This window comes from Hemicordylus capensis, chromosome 1, assembly GCF_027244095.1.
Source record: "Hemicordylus capensis ecotype Gifberg chromosome 1, rHemCap1.1.pri, whole genome shotgun sequence".
Classification (NCBI taxonomy): domain Eukaryota; kingdom Metazoa; phylum Chordata; class Lepidosauria; order Squamata; family Cordylidae; genus Hemicordylus; species Hemicordylus capensis.
In genome coordinates, this window is record NC_069657.1 from 138,911,854 (window position 1) to 138,930,776 (window position 18,923).

An 18,923-nucleotide genomic window follows, 5' to 3' on the forward strand; every position below is an offset into this window, starting at 1 on the left:
AAATGGAGATTCAAACCCATATTCTCCATACATACCATAATAATGCATGTTTCCTGGTTCTGTCAAATTCCACATAGCTAGAGGCTGTGCATTAAGGCATGGACCCCCCTCTTCCTACAAATGGAAAAAAAAGGTAATAAAGAATACAATTTTAAGTTATTTGTATGTTGACCTCTAGACACAGCCACCCCCGCTATAAAATTTCTCAGTGTGAATATCTTCTATTACCAGCATTCTGGGAGGCTCTGCTGCTATAGCCTGCATGATTTCCTGCCAGATTTCATAAACTTCTTGGTATTCTTCTACTGGAAACTTGGTTGGTGGAAACTTCTCATTATCAGAACTTGTGCTAATATAATGCTTTCTTGGGCTAGGTTTTACAACTGACAGTGGTACAGTTGACTCTAAGGATCTCTCGAGGGACCCCATGATCACACGAACAGTGAGTCTTCAAGAGCAAAATGGCTCAGAGAGACATGGGCTATTCCTACTGGTCCAGGGTGGTGATGCTTGTTCGTGTAGGGGTCAATTGACCCCATTTTGACTAATAAAGTTACACAAAATGGTCAACGCCAAAATATTACATCTGCACAGCCAGTCCTTTCCAGGCTCTGAAAACTGTTACTATTGGTCCAGGATGGCATGGCATGTTCATAGAGAAGTCACATGCCCACCTTCAGGACATGCCCAGGCATATTCCAGGGTGGGATGGGAGGCTGTGGGGGCCAACATAATGATCACCATTATGTGATCACCATTATGTCTGGGACGAGGGTAGACCCCCGTTCTGAGCCTTTCCGGTCACGTAAGCCCCCTCTCTGACCATTTCTTGTGCTGTAAGCCCCTTCTTTGATCATTTCCTGTGACATAAGGACATTCTGCCAGCTTTGCACCCACGTGATTAACATTATGTCATTCCTCAGCCATGTGCTTCTGCTTGTAAAGCACATGGGTTTTGAGAGCAGCTATGTCTCCTAAACTACTTGCATGGTATTGATGGCACATTCTCCTAGCAGCCCATTGGTGGGATACTGGGGATAATGTCAAAATTCATCAGGGAGAAATCCATAAGGTGCACCTGTCATGAGTGTGGATGCTCACTTGTTGAATTGATGCCTTTATATTGACTATAATAGGTGGTGTGAAGCACTGTGCCTTGTAGAGATGCAGCAGGCAGAAATTCATCAGGTGTATGGTCTATCAAGTGATTGGGACCTGCTTCGCCTCTTGATTTTCTGCCAGACATATCACTCAACCCAATGAGTTGAAGCTTGGTCTTTCAATGAGCTGAAAGACCAAGACAAAGTCTGGTTGCGTGGAACCTAAATGTTAAACTCAGCATAATATACAAGACTGTACACAGTGGGTACATGCCGCCTGAATTACAAAGACAATATAATATACAAAATGGTACACAGTGCCTGACATCCTAAGTAACACTGCATGCATGCAGCTAAAAGAAACATGCATGCAGTGAATGTGCTCCTGCATCTAAAGCATGGATTCTTGCATACATTTCCCCTTCCCCCAGAAATGCTTTGTGCAAAGTGCAAATATGTCCCTAAGGGCTGTGTGGCCTTCAGCAACGTATCTGCTCATGGCATAGAAAGCTTCTGGGGAAAGATGAGATTGGTGGAAATCAGCCCCCATGTGTGAGAATCCACACATCAGAAGTAGGAGTGCATCCAATGTATGCGTGTTTCTTTGGGCTGCATGCACAGTGTTACTTAGGATGTCAGCTACTGTGTACCATTTTGTATATTATGTTGTCTTTGTAATTCAGGCTGCATGTACCCAGACTTTCTCTTGGTCTCCATGCAACCACACTTGAGAAGCAGGGCTAGTTTGGTCTGGCACCCCCTTGAACCCCACCCCCCCAGTTTGTTTTGATCTAGGCAGGTTCATGAACTTAAAAAAAAATTATTATTTTTTTACTTAGCCCCTCCAGGGGAGTTGTTGGAGGTGATGCAGGGGTTTGTGGAGGTTCCCCCTCCACCACTAGCCTCCTTTGATGCTCATCCCATGCCGGTCAGCTGGCTCTTCAGCCCATTTGGGCCTTCCTGCTCCTATGTGGTGGTCATTTTGGAGGCTGCCATGCCCGCGCAATTGTCCTCTGCATGGCCTGGGTCACACAGAGGCCAATTGCACAGGCACGGCATTCTCAGAATGGCTACCACGCCAGAGGGGGAAGGCTCGAACGGGCCAAAGAGCTGGCCAGCGGGCCGGTATGGACTACAAGGGAGGCTGGCAGGGGGAGGGGGAACCTTCGCAGAACCCCCAAAGAGTCAGTTCGATGTTGAACCTGTTTGCACATCCCTACCAGTGTTACTTGTAAGACTGTAAATGGAAGGGTTGTTTTGATATTCCATCTTAAATGGAAGGGTTGTTTCAATATTTTAAATACAGGAAAAAAATATGGAAATAGGAAAAAATGAGCAAGAGCTCCACAGAGAGGCTGCAGGATTAATGTGCAAGATTAATGATTAATAGAAGCTGTATATGCTCATCCTTTGTGACAACACAAAGCTGGGAGAGTATGCAATTAGCCGGCACTCTAGCAGCTGGAAGGGAAGGGAAAGTGCTCACTCTGGAGTCTGCATTGTGAAGTCAAGATGCCTCCACAGTCAGCCTCTGCACTGGGGAAGCCAGAATCTAACTCAGACGGTGCACAACTTTTTACTTGGGAAGAGATTGGAATTCACTCTGGTCAGAAGAACTCCAAAGAGGACCGATGGCTGGTCATCAACCGGAAGGTTTACAATATAAGTATCTTCTGTAACCAGCATCCAGGAGGATCCCGTATTATCAAACACTTTTCTGGACAAGATGCCACGGTGAGATTACTGGACGGAGGAATTTGTGCCCAGGTCATTTGCTTCCAAGTGGTGTAAGATTTCATAACATGGCATGGTGAGATGAACAGCAAGAGACCCCTCTATTGGGGAAGAGTTCTCATTCAAAAAAAAAAAAAAGTAGCCGTTCCCAGGGAATTTCAAAGACAGAGGTGAGGAGTGTGCAAGAGTAGAATTTAGGTCTTTGTGGGTGGGGGGACTCAATCATGGGAAGGGGGATATGGAAGGCACTTTCCTTTGTTAACTTGGTGCACATTTATCTGTTCAAGTTTATTTGATTATCAGGAGCTGGCGAAATAGTGGTGAATTATTTCTGAGGATTCTGGTGAATTATTTCTGATGATGGTCTGATGATTGCATAGTGAGGCATGAAAAGGCAAGGCAACATGTATCTGTATTTGGAACTGGGGCAGGCTCATAGCCAAGTCTTTGGTGGTTATGGGGGCCTAAGGGATTAGGAATCATTGCAGAACAGGTAGAGCATACAGTTAGGTAGCCTATTACAGTTTCAGGCTATTTTACTTCTTAGCAAGCAATTAGATAGACTTTTATTAGAACACTTTCCTTTATCTCTTCCCCCACCTGCCACACACATGCAGATTAGAGGCTTACTTTAAAAAAAAAAGCTGAACATTCAGGGAGAGAGTCTGGAGTATCCCTGAGGGATCCAGGCACTCATCCGCCCTTCCTGTGGCTATGGTTCTGGTTGGGGCAGCTCATTATAGATGCAAGCGCGTAGGTCTTTTGACCGCATCTGGGCACCAGGCCCTAGCACCAGGGCATCAGCTGTGCTAGAGGCAGGCAGGGGCAAGTTCCCTTAGACAAACAGTTTGCCCTCCCCACCACCCCCATTGGTGAAGTTACTCTGTGGGAACAAAAAGGAAGGTCTTTTTTAAACATACGTTTCTCTTGATCTGCATCAATCAAGGTTTACGATGTATTACTATAAATAGAAATAGGCTCACTTCCATCTAGATTTTGGATGGGAGGATCAATGTGGATTCACCATTCCTTTTCTTACATGCTGGGCTTCAGCACTAGAGTTTAGCAAACCTTCTCCTCCTCCTTTTCTTGTGCTTTGCTGCTGCTGCTGCTGCTGCTCCCAGTGCTGCTTGGCAGGTAAGTAAAGGGTGTGGGGGTTGTTTGGGGATGCAGGTCTGGTGGAGCTTTCAGGGAAAGTGAGGAATGGTGGGGAGGGAAGTCAGGAATTTTTCTCCAGCCTAGCCCAGCCTGGGTTAGGCTGTTCATGTGAACTTCTGGGATCCCCTTGGGAGATAGTGTGACCTTAACCTGGCTGCTGGGATCATGTGTTTTGGACCTCTCTGCGCATTGCACATAGGCCACATAGGCCTGAAATAGGCCACAGACCGGCCTGTGATGTCATTTGGGAGGCAGGTGGGGAGGTGGAAGGAGCCCCCCCACCCTCCCCACAGCCTCTGTTCCACCCCCATCTTGCTGCCAAGCAGTGCTTGTTTAATGGTAAAAAATAGAACTTCCCCCTCTCTCCCTCCTCCTTCCCCATGGACGCTGCCTCCTCCATCCCACCATGCAGCGGTGCTTTTTAAAGGGTAAAATGTTTGCTCTTGCTCCCTGCCTCCCATGGGATCTTAAAACCAGCTATCTGTTAATACCATTCAGAGATATTTAAAATAGTTGGTAGTTCCAATACTGGATTAGATAAAAACAAAACCACATCACTGGTAAACAGAGTAATATGAGTTCTCTCTCTCTCCTCTCTCTCTCTCTCTCTCTCTCACCAGCTCTAAGCCCATTAATAGCTGGATGCTGTCTAATAGGAAGGAAGCTGCCTTATACTGAGTCAGACGATTGGTCTTTCTAGCTCAGTATTATCTGCACTGACTGGCAGCAGCTTTCCAAGGTTTCAGGCAGAAGGCTTTCCCAGCAGTGGCGGGCAGTCCAGGCACCACCGGGGCCGGTGGTGGTGAGAAAAACCTTTAAGCAGAAACAAGAAGGTGCTTATGTCAGCTTCGGCAGCACCTGCAAGCTGCTCCCAGCACCCCCTGCAGCAGGGAATCGTCTCCACCACTCAACTGGCTTCTGCTGAGCTGATCCCAAGCCGGTGGCCAGGTGAGTGGCGGAGCTGATCCCCCACCGCAGGGAGTGCTGGGTGGTGCACTGCAGCTCAGAGCAGCTTGCAGGTGCTGCCAGAGCGGAGGGAAGCACCTTCTAATTGATGCTTAAAGGTGCCTCTCCTGTGCCCCTGGTGGCGCCCGCACCAGCCACTTCTGTTTCCCAGTCTTGCCTGGAGATGCCAGGGATTGGAGCTGGGTAATCATGGGAGATGAAAAGCCGATGCTTTATGACTGAGCTATGGGCTATATCCCCAAATGGGTAAAATGGGCGTTCTGTTTCATCAAGGTCCTTCTGAGTATGGAACAGGAGGTGGTAGATGATCCAACTAATAAATATGAAACAGATCTCAAAAGGTGTTGAAGGAGAATTTTATACTTGGCGATACTGGCCCACATAGTCCGCAGCCCTCTGGCAAAAGAGGTAGGGCTGCAGAGGGCTGCAGGTCCACAAGACAACTTCAGCATTTCTGCACCAAAGGCTTCTTTGTGCAGCCAAGCAGGCGTGGAGTGGGAGGGAGAGTGATTTTCACATCTCTCCCCTCTTTCACATTTTCACATCAACCCCTCAGGCTGCTTTTACATTATACAAATGTAAATGGCTCTTGAGGGAGGGGAAGGATGCAAAAATCTCTCCCTCCTCCCATTCCATGCTTGCTCAGCTGAGCAGTGGGGCATCAGCACAGAGACACTGAAGGCTTCTTGCAGATTAGGGATGTGCATGAATCAATTTTTTTCCGTTCAATTTGTACCCAAATCGAATCACTCCCAATTTGTTTGGGGTCCAAATCTGGCCAGCTAGCACAGGGGCGATTTGTTTTGTCCATAAATCTCCTGAAACAGGTAGATTGGGGTACAAATAGTTTTGTACCCAAATCAGTTCGCATAGACAGCAGGTACAGGCAGTGATTCTTTCAGCAGCAAGAAGGGTGTAAAAAAAAATTTCTTCCCTTTTCCTCAATCAGGAAAGCAGGAACAAAAAGCAGAGACTCTACTCCAGGCAGAAGGCAGGCAAGGCAAGGCAAAGGTCCTCTGGTTCTCTCTCTCTCTTCTCCTACAAGGCAGAAAGGCAGAATGGTGGCTGCCTGCCTCCTTAAGTACATTTGAAAATCTCTCCTTTGAACTCCCCCCACCCTTGTCCCTTCTTTGACCCTTCCCCTAGCTGATGCGGGGTCAGTCACCCCTGGCAACACAAAATTTGAATAGAAACGAGCCAATCTGGAACCAGGGGGGGAATCGCCAGCCAGTAGTTGCACATTGTAAGTCACCAATCTGAAGCTTGGGAGTAGGGATGTGCAAAGCGTTTCGGGCACAGAACGACCCGTGCCCGAAACGACCAATTTCGGGTGATTTGGAGCCGAACCAAATCACCCATGATGAGACCCAATAATTTTCGGACCCGAAACGAATCACCCCTGTTTCGGGTCTGAATTTTTTGGGTGTTTCGGGTCTCCTTTTTGTGCCCTAGAAAAGTGCCAGCCTTGTCTTCTTCTTCCCCCTCCGTTTTCAGTTTGACGTCTCTTTGAATTTCCCACCTTTTTGATTCCATTGATTTCAATGCAGAAATTGCTTTCCTTTTACTTTAATTGAAAAGGTCCTGGGGCCAAAAGAGTGGGGTGGGGTGGTAGTGCCTAATGGGTGGAGGTTACCACCCCAATTGCAGAGGGATTGGGCAAAGGGCTGATTTTTGGTGAATTTCTGAAGTTTTAGTGTCTTTGGGGCAGATAGGGGGCATAAAGTGGGACCTGGGCCAAAAGAGTGGGGTGGGAAGGTGGTGCCTAATGGGTGGAGGCTACCACCCCAATTGCAGAGTGAATGGGCAGAGGGCTGGTTTTTGGTGAATTTCTGAAGTTTATGCGTCTTTAAGGTTTTCTCCCATTAAGTATAATGGAGGGTGTATCACTTCACGTCATGGGGAAAGGGGTGGCCTAGAGTGGTGTGGGGTTGGTGGTAGTTCTGGGTAGGGGCAAGGAAGCTACCTGAATTTTTTCAAAGGATTTGGGCAGAGGGCTGATTTTTGGTTAATTGTTGAAGTTTACGCGTCTTTAAGGTTTTTCCTCATAAGTTATAATAGAATGGAGCTTTCAGCAGCCTCATAAGTGCACTTGGGGGGTGCTGGGGTGGCCCAGAGCGAGTGGTGGTGTAGTGCACATAGGGTGCCAACCACCCCCATGGGTTTCTAACCCATGGCGTACAGGGTTCTGTTGTTTCTGAGGTATTCTGAGTGTGGATTCTATGATAGCAAATGAGATTTTCAATGACACACCATGAATCCACGCTAATTTGCTATCATAGAATCTAAACCTTAAAGACATGAACTTCAACAATTAACCAAAAATCAACCCTCTGCCCAAATCCTTTGCAAAAATTCAGGTAGCTTCCTTGCCCCTACCCGGCACTACCACCAACCCCACACCACTCTAGGCCACCTCTTTCCCCCGAACGTGAAGCGATACACCCCCCATTCTACCTAATGGGGAAAAACCTTAAAAACGCGTAAAATTCAGAAAATTCACCAAAAATCAGCTCTTTGCCAAATCCCCCTGAAATTTGGGTGGTAGCCTCCACCCATTGGGCACTACCACCCCACCCCATTCTTTTGGCCCCAGGACCCATTTTTCTTACCCGAATCGATTTGGATTCGGGTAAATCCGAATCCGAACCGAATTGGGGGTGATTTGGGTGAGCAAAATTCAGGCACAGAACAGAACAGGGGTGTTTCGGTTCGGATCCGAACCAAAACACCGAAAATACCGAATTGCACACCCCTACTTGGGTGGTTGGGATTTTGGAAAAAAATGACACAAAATGGAAGCAGCAAGAGAGATCACCACAAAGTAGAGCTCTGAATCTACACATTTTTCAGGTCCAAAATCTGGGCAATTTGTTTTGGACCCGTATCTGGCCAGCTAGCATAGGGATGATTTGTTTTGTCCACAAATCTCTCCAAACCAGTAGATTTGGGTACAAATCATTTTGTACCTGAATCGATTCACACATCCCTATTGCAGATCCACAGTCTCTCAAGGGCTGAGAAGCATGTTGGCCAGTGAAAATTATCTCATGATTTAAAAAAATTGTTTTAAAATGCACACGCACACATACGTGTGTGTGTGTGTGCGCGCGCGCGCGCGCGCGCGCGCGCACACACACACACACACACACACACACACACACACACACACACACACTTCCATATTGCTGAAGTTGTTTGAGGGCTTTCTTTCCTAATAACACAGGCTTGAGTTACTGACTCAATAACTGATGAGAAATAATCCGTCTGTTTACACTGTGAAAGCTAAATGTGTGCTACTTCTGACTTCATTCTGTTAGTCACTAAAGATGGAAAGAGAACCTCACAATTAGGCTTCTACAATTAGCGTTCATTTCTAACGAATGACTCATTGGTAATGAAGAAGCTAAACCAGAATTCTCATTACCACTTAATAGCCATGCACCTGCATGGTGCTGACAGAGCCACTCCCTGCCTTTGCTGTCCTCTTCTCATGTCGGGGGCTTTCTGTTCTGGAACTCCCCTCAGTGGCAGTGGCCAAGTACAACCCCATGCCTCATGCCACTTCACTAGCCTTAAGGCCATATGGCTAGTGGCCAGTCAAGCAACTCTGGCTGTTCAGCATTGCAGTGAACATGGTGTATATTTGGGATTCATTGTATGCAAGGTAAATTGGGGTTTATTCCATGTATTTTGTGTCTCCCAGGATGCTTTCACAGCCTTCCACAAGAATGAAACTCTGGCGAGGAAATACCTGAATTCACTGCTGATTGGAGAGCTAGCAGCTGATCAACCTTGTTGTGAGCCCAGCAAAAATGTGAGTCTCCTGGTGAGGCAGTTTGGGCTGTGATAGAAGAATCCACCATAGAAGAATGCAGGACAGAACAGCCACAATGCCTGTGATGCTGCAGCCAAGGGATTATTCTCTTGGCTGTCCCTCCAAGCATCAGTACAATTGCCTCTAAGATATATGTATCTGCTAGAGTAAATATAGCTCTCACTGGCTACCAGGGCCAGCTCTTGAGTATTTCTTTATTTCTTTATTTAACTTATTTGTATACTGCACAAAATGCAAGTCTCTGGGCAGTCTTCAACAATACAACAAAAACAACAAATAAAATTTTAAACCATGAAACTGGCCCTATTAAAAACCATCAAACTATTAAAACAGTGAGGCTATTCACTCGATTGAAGAAAATCGGGCTAGCCTCCGCTAGCACGATTTTCTTCAGTCATGAGAACCACCGGGCTTGGCTGCGGGCCCGGTGGTTCTTGAGCGGCTAACCCGCTCATGTAGCCCGCCCCTTAGCCCAGGTTTGCGGAGCGAACGCTCTGCAGACCCGGGCTATTGGATTGTGAGTAGCCACGGCGCGGCTCCGTGCCGCGGCTACTCACCAGGAGACCCATGGAAGGGAGGCGAAAAGCCGTCTCTCAGCTCCGGGGGTCTCGCCAGCATGCCCTGCGCGCTCGCGCAGGGCATGCTGGAGCTTACGGGGGCTGATTGGTCCCCGCTCCCCCCAGACCCTGCTGGCTCCGTCACGGAGCTGGCAATCATGTGGGCGGCTGATCTGGATGCCCAGGGCTCCCTCCCCACTCGTGTGTGGGGAAAGCGGGCTTAGCCCGCTCTCCCAACTCCCCACCCCACTCCCAACCCCAGATACCTGGCTCAGTACTAATTAAAAGCCTGGGTGAACCAATGTGTCTTGACTGATTGATTGATTGATTGGTTGATTGATTGATTTATATTCAATTTCTATACCACCCTTCCAAAAATGGCTCAGGGTGGTTTACATAGAGAAATAACAAATAAATAAGATGGATTTTTAAAGGTTGTAAGAGATGGGGAGGCTCTTATTCCAATAGGGAGCGTGTTCCAAAGCCTTGGGGCAGCAATGGAGAACGCCCATCCCTGAGTAGCCACCAGACGAGCCCGTGGCAACTGCAGACAAATCTCTCCTGATGATCTCAATCGTGGTGTGGTACATAGCAAAGAAGATATTCTCTTAAATACTCAGGGTCCCAGGTTTTTGGCACCTAGGCTAAGTATGACTTTTATTCCCCGCACCCCAGCTCAGAAGTGTGAAGCCCTGAGCATGCCCAGTGTCCAGGAGCAGTGTGTGTGCATGAGGGTGAGCAATTCCTCCTCAACCACCCTCAGGCCCTGAGTCATCCTGCACCTCACTCACTCAGTGCTGAGAGGTCAGTCCCTTATCCCTGAGTGTTGGAGGAGAGCAAGTGGACGGCCAACCACATGCCAGATGGCATGACTGGGTGCACAAAGCTGCTGCTGCTGCTGCCTTTATTGGGGCACACACTCTCAATGGCCTCACCAGGCACTTCCACCACCACCTCCTTCCCAATGTCCTCTTCCTTCACCTCTGCTACCACTGCCGCCTTGTCAGGGAAGGGGCCGAGTGGGAGTGGAGCTGGGGCATTGGCGCCCCTTAAAACTTGGTGTTCTAGGCAACTGCCTAGGTTACCTATATGTACTGGCCAGTCTTGCTGGCTACTGAGGCTGGATGCTGGATTCATAAACCACTCTTTCTTTCTTTTATTCACACAAACACACACACAGCTTTACTGTTGGTTCTTCCCACAGGTTCTGCTGGTAAAGGATTTCCGTGATCTGTTCTCTACTGTCAAAAAGATGGGACTCATGAAATCCAATTATCTCTTCTTCCTCCTCCTGTTCCTGCATTGCTTGCTGATTGAGATTACCTCCTGGTTCATTATCTGGTACTTTGGAGTTTCCTGGGCTTCTTTCCTAATAGGAATAGTGATGTTTGCAACTGCTCAGGTAATATGTCTATGTATGTAAAATAGCTGGGTTAAGACAGTTCTTTAAACCTTGCAAAACCAGTGTTGTGTTACAATTTCAGTTATCCTCATGGAAGCTTCCTGTGTGTGGTCCTTCAATCTGGCTAGTAGAATGCAGCATTCCTACTGGGACAATGCTAGTGTGGGAAGGAATCATGGTCTTCTTCTCACATGCCTCAGGGCTTCTGATAATCAAGGAAGGAGGGCACAGGCATGGAGCTAATATCAGGAGTAGTCCTTAGTGAGAAAGGCCCTGGCCTCTTGAAACCCTTAATTATTCTAAATTGCTGTTCATCAAACAAAATTCATTTTATCATTTCAGGAAAATGCAGGGAATGGAAGTCTGTGGGATTCCTCCTGGCATACCTTGTGGACAAGTAAAGGACTGCTTATTGTTGAGCATCCTTTCCAAATTGGTTGACATGCCTGCACTTGGGAGTTATGTTTATGCCTTTCTTCATTATAAGTGGTTAGCTCCAATTAATGCAGTTGCTAGCATGAGCACTATGTCAAGCTAGCTTAACACTATGTGAATAAGCCTCAGGGAACTCTGTGATTCTCTTCTCTGTGATCTTCCATGTATGCAAGAGGAAAGTGAAAGTCCCCACTTTCACTTTAGGAACAAGTTCCCTGTCACATATGAACTTGAGGAACTGTGGTTTCTTAACCAGGGACATTTCCAGATGTGCTGCTGATGGCACCATCCAGTTTGTTTTCTGCTTTGAGTTGTAAGTGGAACTGCAGTGCTACTTCCTAGAGATGTGCAAATCATTTTGAGGTCAAATTGATTTGACTAGAATTTTGTCAAATCAAGTGATTGGACCTTGAAATGAATATATCCTGGGCTGGCACCCTTGGTCAAAATAGAATTTGAATCTAATCTGCCCGTATTCAATTCAAATTGATTCAAGATTCGAGTTTCACATAGTTATTTCCATTTCATCGTGTCCTCTGGTGAGGTACTTGGGTGATTTCTAAGGGATTTCTAAATTTTACGTGATTTTGTATTTTTCTGCCATAGGGAATAATGGGGATTCAAAGCAGCCCCATTATTCCCCTTGGGTAGTGCCTAGGTACTCCAGAGCAGGTATGGGGATAGGGCAGCAACTACCACTCAAACTGCAAGGCAGTGGGGTACTCAGGTAAATTTTTGGGAATTTTTTATGTATTTTCAATTCTCTGGTGTTAACTAAATTTTTCTCATAATGAATCTCTATGTAGATGTAATGCAACTTCTGAGAGTCTCTATGGAGGGAGGATGGGCAGAGCCTGGTGAGTGGGGATGCACACACACAGGGTACGCAGTTGTGTGTGAGGAGGCCATCCATATTTGAACATGGGACTACTCTTCCCTCCCTAGCTTTGATAACATCTTGCTGTTTCACCCAAGTTTGATTGTGGTTTTTAATCATTCTAAGGTTTCCTTTTTTACTTAATTTGTTTGATGTTGTAAACTGCCCAGAGATGGAAGTTTGGGACAGTCTACAAGTTTGATGAATAATAAATAGCTGCACAACACACACACACACACACATATATACAGTGTTGCACACACATATACAACTACAACTACAATTGATAAATATTTCTATTCCATTTTCCAACAAAAGTTCTCAAGAGGTTTACACAGAAAAATAAAGAGAAATAAACAAAAGAGTTACTAGTCCTCAAAGGACTCACAATATAGAAAGAAACTTAAGATAGACACTAGCAACAACCACTGCAAGCATGCTGTGCCGGGGTTGAATAGGGCCAGTACTCTCCCGCTGCTAAATGGAAGAGAATTGCTATTTTAGAAGGTGGTGAGAAACACAGTATGTGCACAATCCAGTAATACAGTAACAATAACACAGTGCTGTTTTGCCTAACTTATTTTAACAGCTGATGTGGCCATTTGCTTTTCGCCACGATCTTACAGACTCTTACAGGAACATAGGAAGCCGCCATATACTGAGTCAGACCATTGGTCTATCTAGCTCAGTATTGTCTTCACAGACTAGCAGCGGCTTCTCCAAGGTTGCACGCAGGAATCTCTCTCAGCCCTATCTTGGAGATGCCAGGGAGGGAACTTGAAACCCTCTGCTCTCCCCAGAGTGCTCCATCCCCTGAGGGGAATTTCTTACCGAGCTCACACTTCTAGTCCCTCATTCATATGCAAACAGGGCGGCCTTGCTTAGCTAAGGGGACAAGTCATGCTTGCTACCACAAGACCAGCTCTCCTCTCGCCAAATCCAGACAATGCTGCCCCTATATAGTTCATAGAATCCAAGTTTAACTGTACATAGGCACTGCTGTGACCTATTGCTTTGTTGATATTTTATCCTAAGTAACATTTGAAAAATTTAGTTTTAATTAATAAAGGAAATGGGAGCAAAAATATTATCCAAAAATTCTTCCATGAGCATTTTCAGCTTAGTGCTAAGCACAATGAATGTAGAAGAGAGACTCTCTGTAGGAAGAAGGATACAACGCCATAAGTGCCAGAGGAGTTTTGGCTTGGGATGTGCGTTTCGTTTTGGATACAAAATGTTTTGTGCACAAAACAGAAAATTTTGTGGCCAAAACAAAATGTCCCTGTTTCGGATACAAAACATTTTGTTGTTCCTTTTTTTTTTGGAACTCCATTTTGCAAATGCAAAAAGTCTTTCTCCTTCAGTCTCCATTTTGAGTTTTGACATCTGTTTGAATTTCCAGCCCTTCCAGCCTGCATGGGCCGATCTGCTGGCAATTGCCTCCTTATTCCTTTTAAGCAAATGTAAGGGTAAATTTTACCCTCATTGGCTAGTGGGGCAGTGTGCATTTACCCTCATTGGCCAGTGGGGCAGTGTGCATTTCATTGTTGTTGTTTCACACTATTGTGTGTAGATCAATTGCATTTCGAGCGGTGGGGGGAAATGTGGACGTGCATGACCTTTGGAAATCTGCCTGATTTTTTTCCAAAGCTCTGCTGTTGTTGATGTGTGATGTTGATGTTATTTGGGGAGGATTGGGGGCAGAAAGGGGGCTTTAGGGGCAGAAGAGTGGTTAGGGTGGTAGTGCCCCAATGGGTGCCTGCTGCCACCCAGATTCCAAAGGAATTGGGAAAAGGGCTGATTTTTAAAGAATTTCTGAAGTTGACATGTCTTTGGGGCAGATTCAGGGCAGAAAGGTGGCCTGAGGGGCAAAACAGTGGGTTGGGTGGCAGTGCCCCAAGGGGTGCCTGCCACAACCCAGATTCCAGAGGAATAGGGCAAAGGACTGATTTCTTAGGAATTGTTGAAGTTTACGCTTCTTTAAGGCCCCCCCCCCACCCTAGGGAATAATGGAGGTTTCAGCAGACCCATAACTCCACCTGGGGGGCACTGGGGTGGCCGGGAGTGAGTGGTGGTGTAGTGCACATAGGGTGCCAACCACACCCATGGGTTGCTAACCCATGGGGTGCTGGGTTCTGTTGTTTCTGAGGTGTTCTGAGTGTAGATTCTCTGGTAGCATATGAGATTTTCAATGACAAACCATGAATCCACTCTCATATGCTACCAGAGAATCTGAATCTACACTCAAAACATCTCAGAAACAACAGAACCCAGTACCCCATGGGTCAGCAACCCATGGGGGTGGTTGGCACCCTATGTACTCTACACCACCACTCGCTCTGGGCCACCCTGGTGCCCCCCAAGTGCAGTTATGGGGCAGGAATTATGGAGGTCCATCATTCCCTATGGGGAAGAACTTTACAGATGCACAAACTCCGTTATATCTTTAAAAATCAGCCTTCTGCCCAATTCCTTTGAAATAATTCTGGTAGCTTCCTTGCCCCCACTGGGCACTACCACCCACCCTACTCTGCTCTGGGCCACCCCTTTCCCCCCAGCATGATGATATACTTTTGCTGAAACCTCTATTCTTCCCTATGGGAAAAATCCTATACTTCAAAAATTCACCAAAAACCAGCCCTTTGCCCAATTCCTCTGAAATTTGGGTAGTAGTTTCCACCCATTAGGCACTACCATCCATGCCCACTAGTTTTTCCCCAGGGCCATTTTTTAAAAACCCAAAACGTTTCAGATTCGGATTTTGCAATTCCGAACAAAGAACAAAATTGGGGTGTTTTGGATTGGCTGATTTCGAACAAAGAACAAAATGGGGGTGTTTCAGATTCGGGCCAACCCCCCCCCCCCCGAAAAAAACCAAAATGCACAACCCTAGTTTTGGCTCAGCCCAGTTATTCAGCTCTGATTCTTATCATTCATTTTGCTGTAACTGATCACTGAGCTTTGGTACAAGGATGATCGTTCCCAGAGTTGCACAACATCATGGTTGATGCTGTTTATGCTTCATGAGTGGTGATGGAGCATTTAAGAACTCTTGCTATCCTAAGTGCTCCATTCAGTGTAGAGAAGAGAGATGTCTTGAACTTTCATTCTTTAAGTCATTCATTCTTTCATTCTTTAACATGAAAAAAGTTTGCATCTCCCCTTTGCCTTGTTTATCTCTATCAACTTGTTTTGCCTTCCAGACCCAGTATGGATGGTTCCAACATGATTTGGGGCATATTTCAGTTTTCCAGAAACCCAAATGGAACCACCTTTTCCAGTCAATTATGATGGGCATGCTTCAGGCAAGTACCAAATGCTAATGAAACTCATTGAAAGGTGGCTATAGGCCACCTCCAGCCTCAGAGGCAAGATATCTCTGATTACCAGTTGCAGGGGGATGAACAGCAAGAGAGAGGGCACACCTTCAACTCTTGCCTGCGGGCTTCCCAGAAGCATCTGGTGGGCTACTGTGTGAAACAGCACACTGAACTAGACAGGCTTTGGGCCCGATCCATGTTTTTATGTTCTTATGTTAAGATTATTTCTTGGTTGGCACGTATGCTGTTCATTCATTTTTGAGAGTCATACGAACAGCCCTGCTGGATCAGGCCCAAGGCCCATCTTGTCCAGCATCCTGTTTTGCACAGTGGCCCACCAGATGCCACTGGAAGCCACAGGCAGGAGTTGAGGGCATGCCCTCTCTCCTGCTGTTTCTTCCCCACAACTGGTACTCAGAGGCATCCTCTGTAATCAGAGGCTGGAGGTGGCCTGTAGCCCTCCGACTAGTAGCCATTGATAGACCACTCCTCCATGAAGTTATCCAAACCCCTCTTAAAGCCATCCAGGTTGTTGGCTGTCACCACATCCTGTGGCAGAGAGTTCCACAAGTGGATCACGTGTTGTGTGAAACAGTACTTCCGTTTGTTGGTCCTAGACCTCCTGGCAATCAATTTCATGGAGTGACCCCTGGTTCTAGTGTTGTATGAGAGGGAGAAGAATTTCTCTCTCTCTCCACTTTCTCCACACCATGCATGATTTTATAGACCTCGATCATGTCTCCCCGCAGTCGCCTTTTTTCTAAACTAAAACTCTATCATCATAGGGCTGCAACACATAGATTTGCATCTTCTCTACACTTTACTATGGCAGATGAGACTGCACTGGTGTGAATACAACAGGCCTGCACAACATGCGGCCCGAGGGGCCGGATGCGGCCCGCGAGGCCTTTTTTCCTGGCCCCCGGGGCTATTTCCTCTTCCTCCCCCTGCTGCTTAAAAAACACCCCCCCAAAAAATTGCAGCCGCTGCATGGCCGAGGAGATGGCTGCGGGGGTGCGGGTGTTCTTCCTTACCCTCCCCCACGGCAGCAGTGGCACACAGCGGCAGAAACCAGAGTGATACTCAGGTCTGCTATTTGGCCCGGTGTTGCTTCCCAACTGCGAGGCACGCCTGTGCAGTTAAGTCTCTTAAGTCTCTCTCTCTCTCTCTCTCTCTCTCTCCTGCACCAAGACTGCTCCATTCTCTCTCTCTCTCTCCCAAGACTGCTCCATTCTCTCTCTCTCCCACCAAGGCTACTCCATTCTCACTCTCTCACACACCCACCAAGACTACTCCATTCTCTCTCTCCCACCAAGACTGCTCCATTCTCTCTCTCACACCCACCCACCAAGACTGCTCCATTCTCTCTCTCTCTCTCTCTCTCTCTCTCTCTCTCTCTCTCTCTCTCTCTCTCTCTCTCTCTCTCACACACACACACACACACACACACACACACCAAGACTGCTCCATTCTTTCTCCCTCTCTCACCAAGACTGCTCCATTCTCTCTCTCTCCCACCAAAACTGCTCCATTCTCTCTCTCTCTCTCTCTCCCCCTCCCTCCCTCCCTCCCTCCAAGACTGCTCCATTCTCTCTCCCCCCCACCAAGACCGCTCCATTCTCTCTCTCTCTCTCTCTCTCTCCCACCAAGACTGCTCTATTCTCTCTCTCTCTCTCCCACCCACCAAGACTGCTCCATTCTCTCTCTCTCACCCACCAAGACTGCTCCATTCTCTCTCTCTCTCCCTCTCTCACCCACCAAGATTGCTCCATTCTCTCTCTCTCTCTCTCTCTCTCTCTCTCTCTCTCTCTCTCTCTCTCTCTCCCTCTCTCCAAGACTGCTCCATTCTCTTTCTCTCTCTCAGGCCAAGCCTCCTGCTGCATCCTTTCCATCTTTCTTTCCCCTTCTCCCTTCTTTTCCAAAATTATGAGAAGAGGTTCTCATTTTCTTTCCTTAAAACTGTTCCATATTTTGTGTGATGATTTGGCAGAGGTGGAAAGGAAGAACAATGCATTTTATTATGTATTTTGTACAGATTGTATAATATTTATATTATTAGAATGAATTTTAATTCAACTTATTTCATATTAATTTAAATCAATCTTGGCCTGCCAGAACATCAAAAGTTAAATATTGATTAAATTCATTTTTAATTCATTTTTAATTCATTTCACTTTAATTCAGTTGATTGGTTGATTGATTGATATTAAGTGTTACTCTAATAATCAGCACCCTAGGAATTGACCTCGGCCCCCATGAACCAAATCATGGTTGGTTCCGGCCCGCCAGGTCATTTGAGTTGTGCAGGCCTGGAATACAACAACTCAAGGCTGCATCCAAAACCTCCTGTGGAAATCACATTGCTGGGTCATGCTTGGTTACATTAAGCGGGTTCTCATGACCCCCGAAATGGTGGCTAAATGGTAAATCTGAGATTTATGAAAAGCACATACTCCCAATTTCCGGTTGGAAAGAACCTGGAAATTTTCATTAATGTTGGCTTGGCACCTTTAATAGAGATTGATGACAATAGCTCAAATACTAGTTTAATTATTTCCATTATATGTTGGCTTGGCACACTGGGGCCCTGACATTGAAGAAAATTTCCAGGTTCTTACAATCAGAAATTGGGTATGCACATGATGTGTTAATCACTGATTTCTTGTTTTGTTAGCATTGTCGGGATTGTGAGAACCTACCATTATCTACCAGCTGACTGGCTACACTGTGACCAGCAAGAAGCTAGGGATGTGCAAACTGGCTCGACCTTGAGTTGGTTTGATATTGAACTGGTTTGGCTTGAGGTTGAGCTGAACCCCTGAGCTGGCTCGGAGCTAGTCTAGGGGTTCTACAGTTGAAATTTTTTTTAACCTTGCCGCCAGTTTCGGTGGTCTTGAGGGGTGCTTCCGCAACCATGCCGGGGGGGGGGGGGCTGTCTGCTGCAGTCCCACATGCCCATGCTGGTCTCCCCACCGCAGTCTTCTAAGGGCTGTTTTGGCCTATTTTTGGATCTTCCTGGCACTTTTTGAGGTGGTGGCAGCCATTTTGGTGGCTGCTGCATATGCACTCTTGAGGGGTGGGGGGAGCCAGGGACAGAGTGGGAAGAGGGGATGCCCCCAGGAAATTGTGCAGCTTGATAGGATGACAAGTCCTGGATGGGGCATGTTGCCTGTAGCCTGGCAACCCCATTGCTGATGGGAGAGATAGGACTGGTTCTGCAAGAAGTTGCCAGTGAGAAGTGCCAAAGGTTTGGAGCAGCCACATCAGCAGGTGAGTCTGCACTGCTGCTTCTATGATTGGGGTTTGGAAACTGGTGTGAAATTGGATATGGCAGCACCAGAGTCAAGATGGCCCAGCGGCCAAACCTCAGGTCTCAGTGCCAGCGGCGAACCTCAGAATCAACTGAAGATTCAGTGTAGGGGTGTGCAAAAAACTCAAAACCAAATTGGTTTGATGTTGAACTGGTTCAGTTCAAAGGTTCAGGGGTGAGCCAAACCGCCCTGGTTCAGCTCGACCCCAAAGCGAATCCTCCCTAGTTT

General features: G+C 46.8%; 1 protein-coding gene across 3 annotated transcripts in view; it reads left to right on the plus strand.

The window, feature by feature from the left end:
* The first annotated feature begins 395 nt into the window (after positions 1 to 395).
* Positions 396 to 18,923, plus strand: part of LOC128339229 (acyl-CoA (8-3)-desaturase-like) — a 36,440-nt gene continuing 17,912 nt past the window's right edge. For 2 of the 3 annotated variants that reach the window (XM_053282780.1, XM_053282781.1), the window contains exons 1-4: positions 2,613 to 2,834; positions 8,662 to 8,772; positions 10,555 to 10,752; positions 15,268 to 15,369. In XM_053282780.1, the coding sequence (XP_053138755.1) occupies positions 2,613 to 2,834; positions 8,662 to 8,772; positions 10,555 to 10,752; positions 15,268 to 15,369 (633 nt within the window). Of the gene's footprint in view, positions 443 to 2,612; positions 2,835 to 8,661; positions 8,773 to 10,554; positions 10,753 to 15,267; positions 15,370 to 18,923 lie in introns of those variants that run through there. The other variant, XM_053282782.1, reaches the window with a different exon arrangement.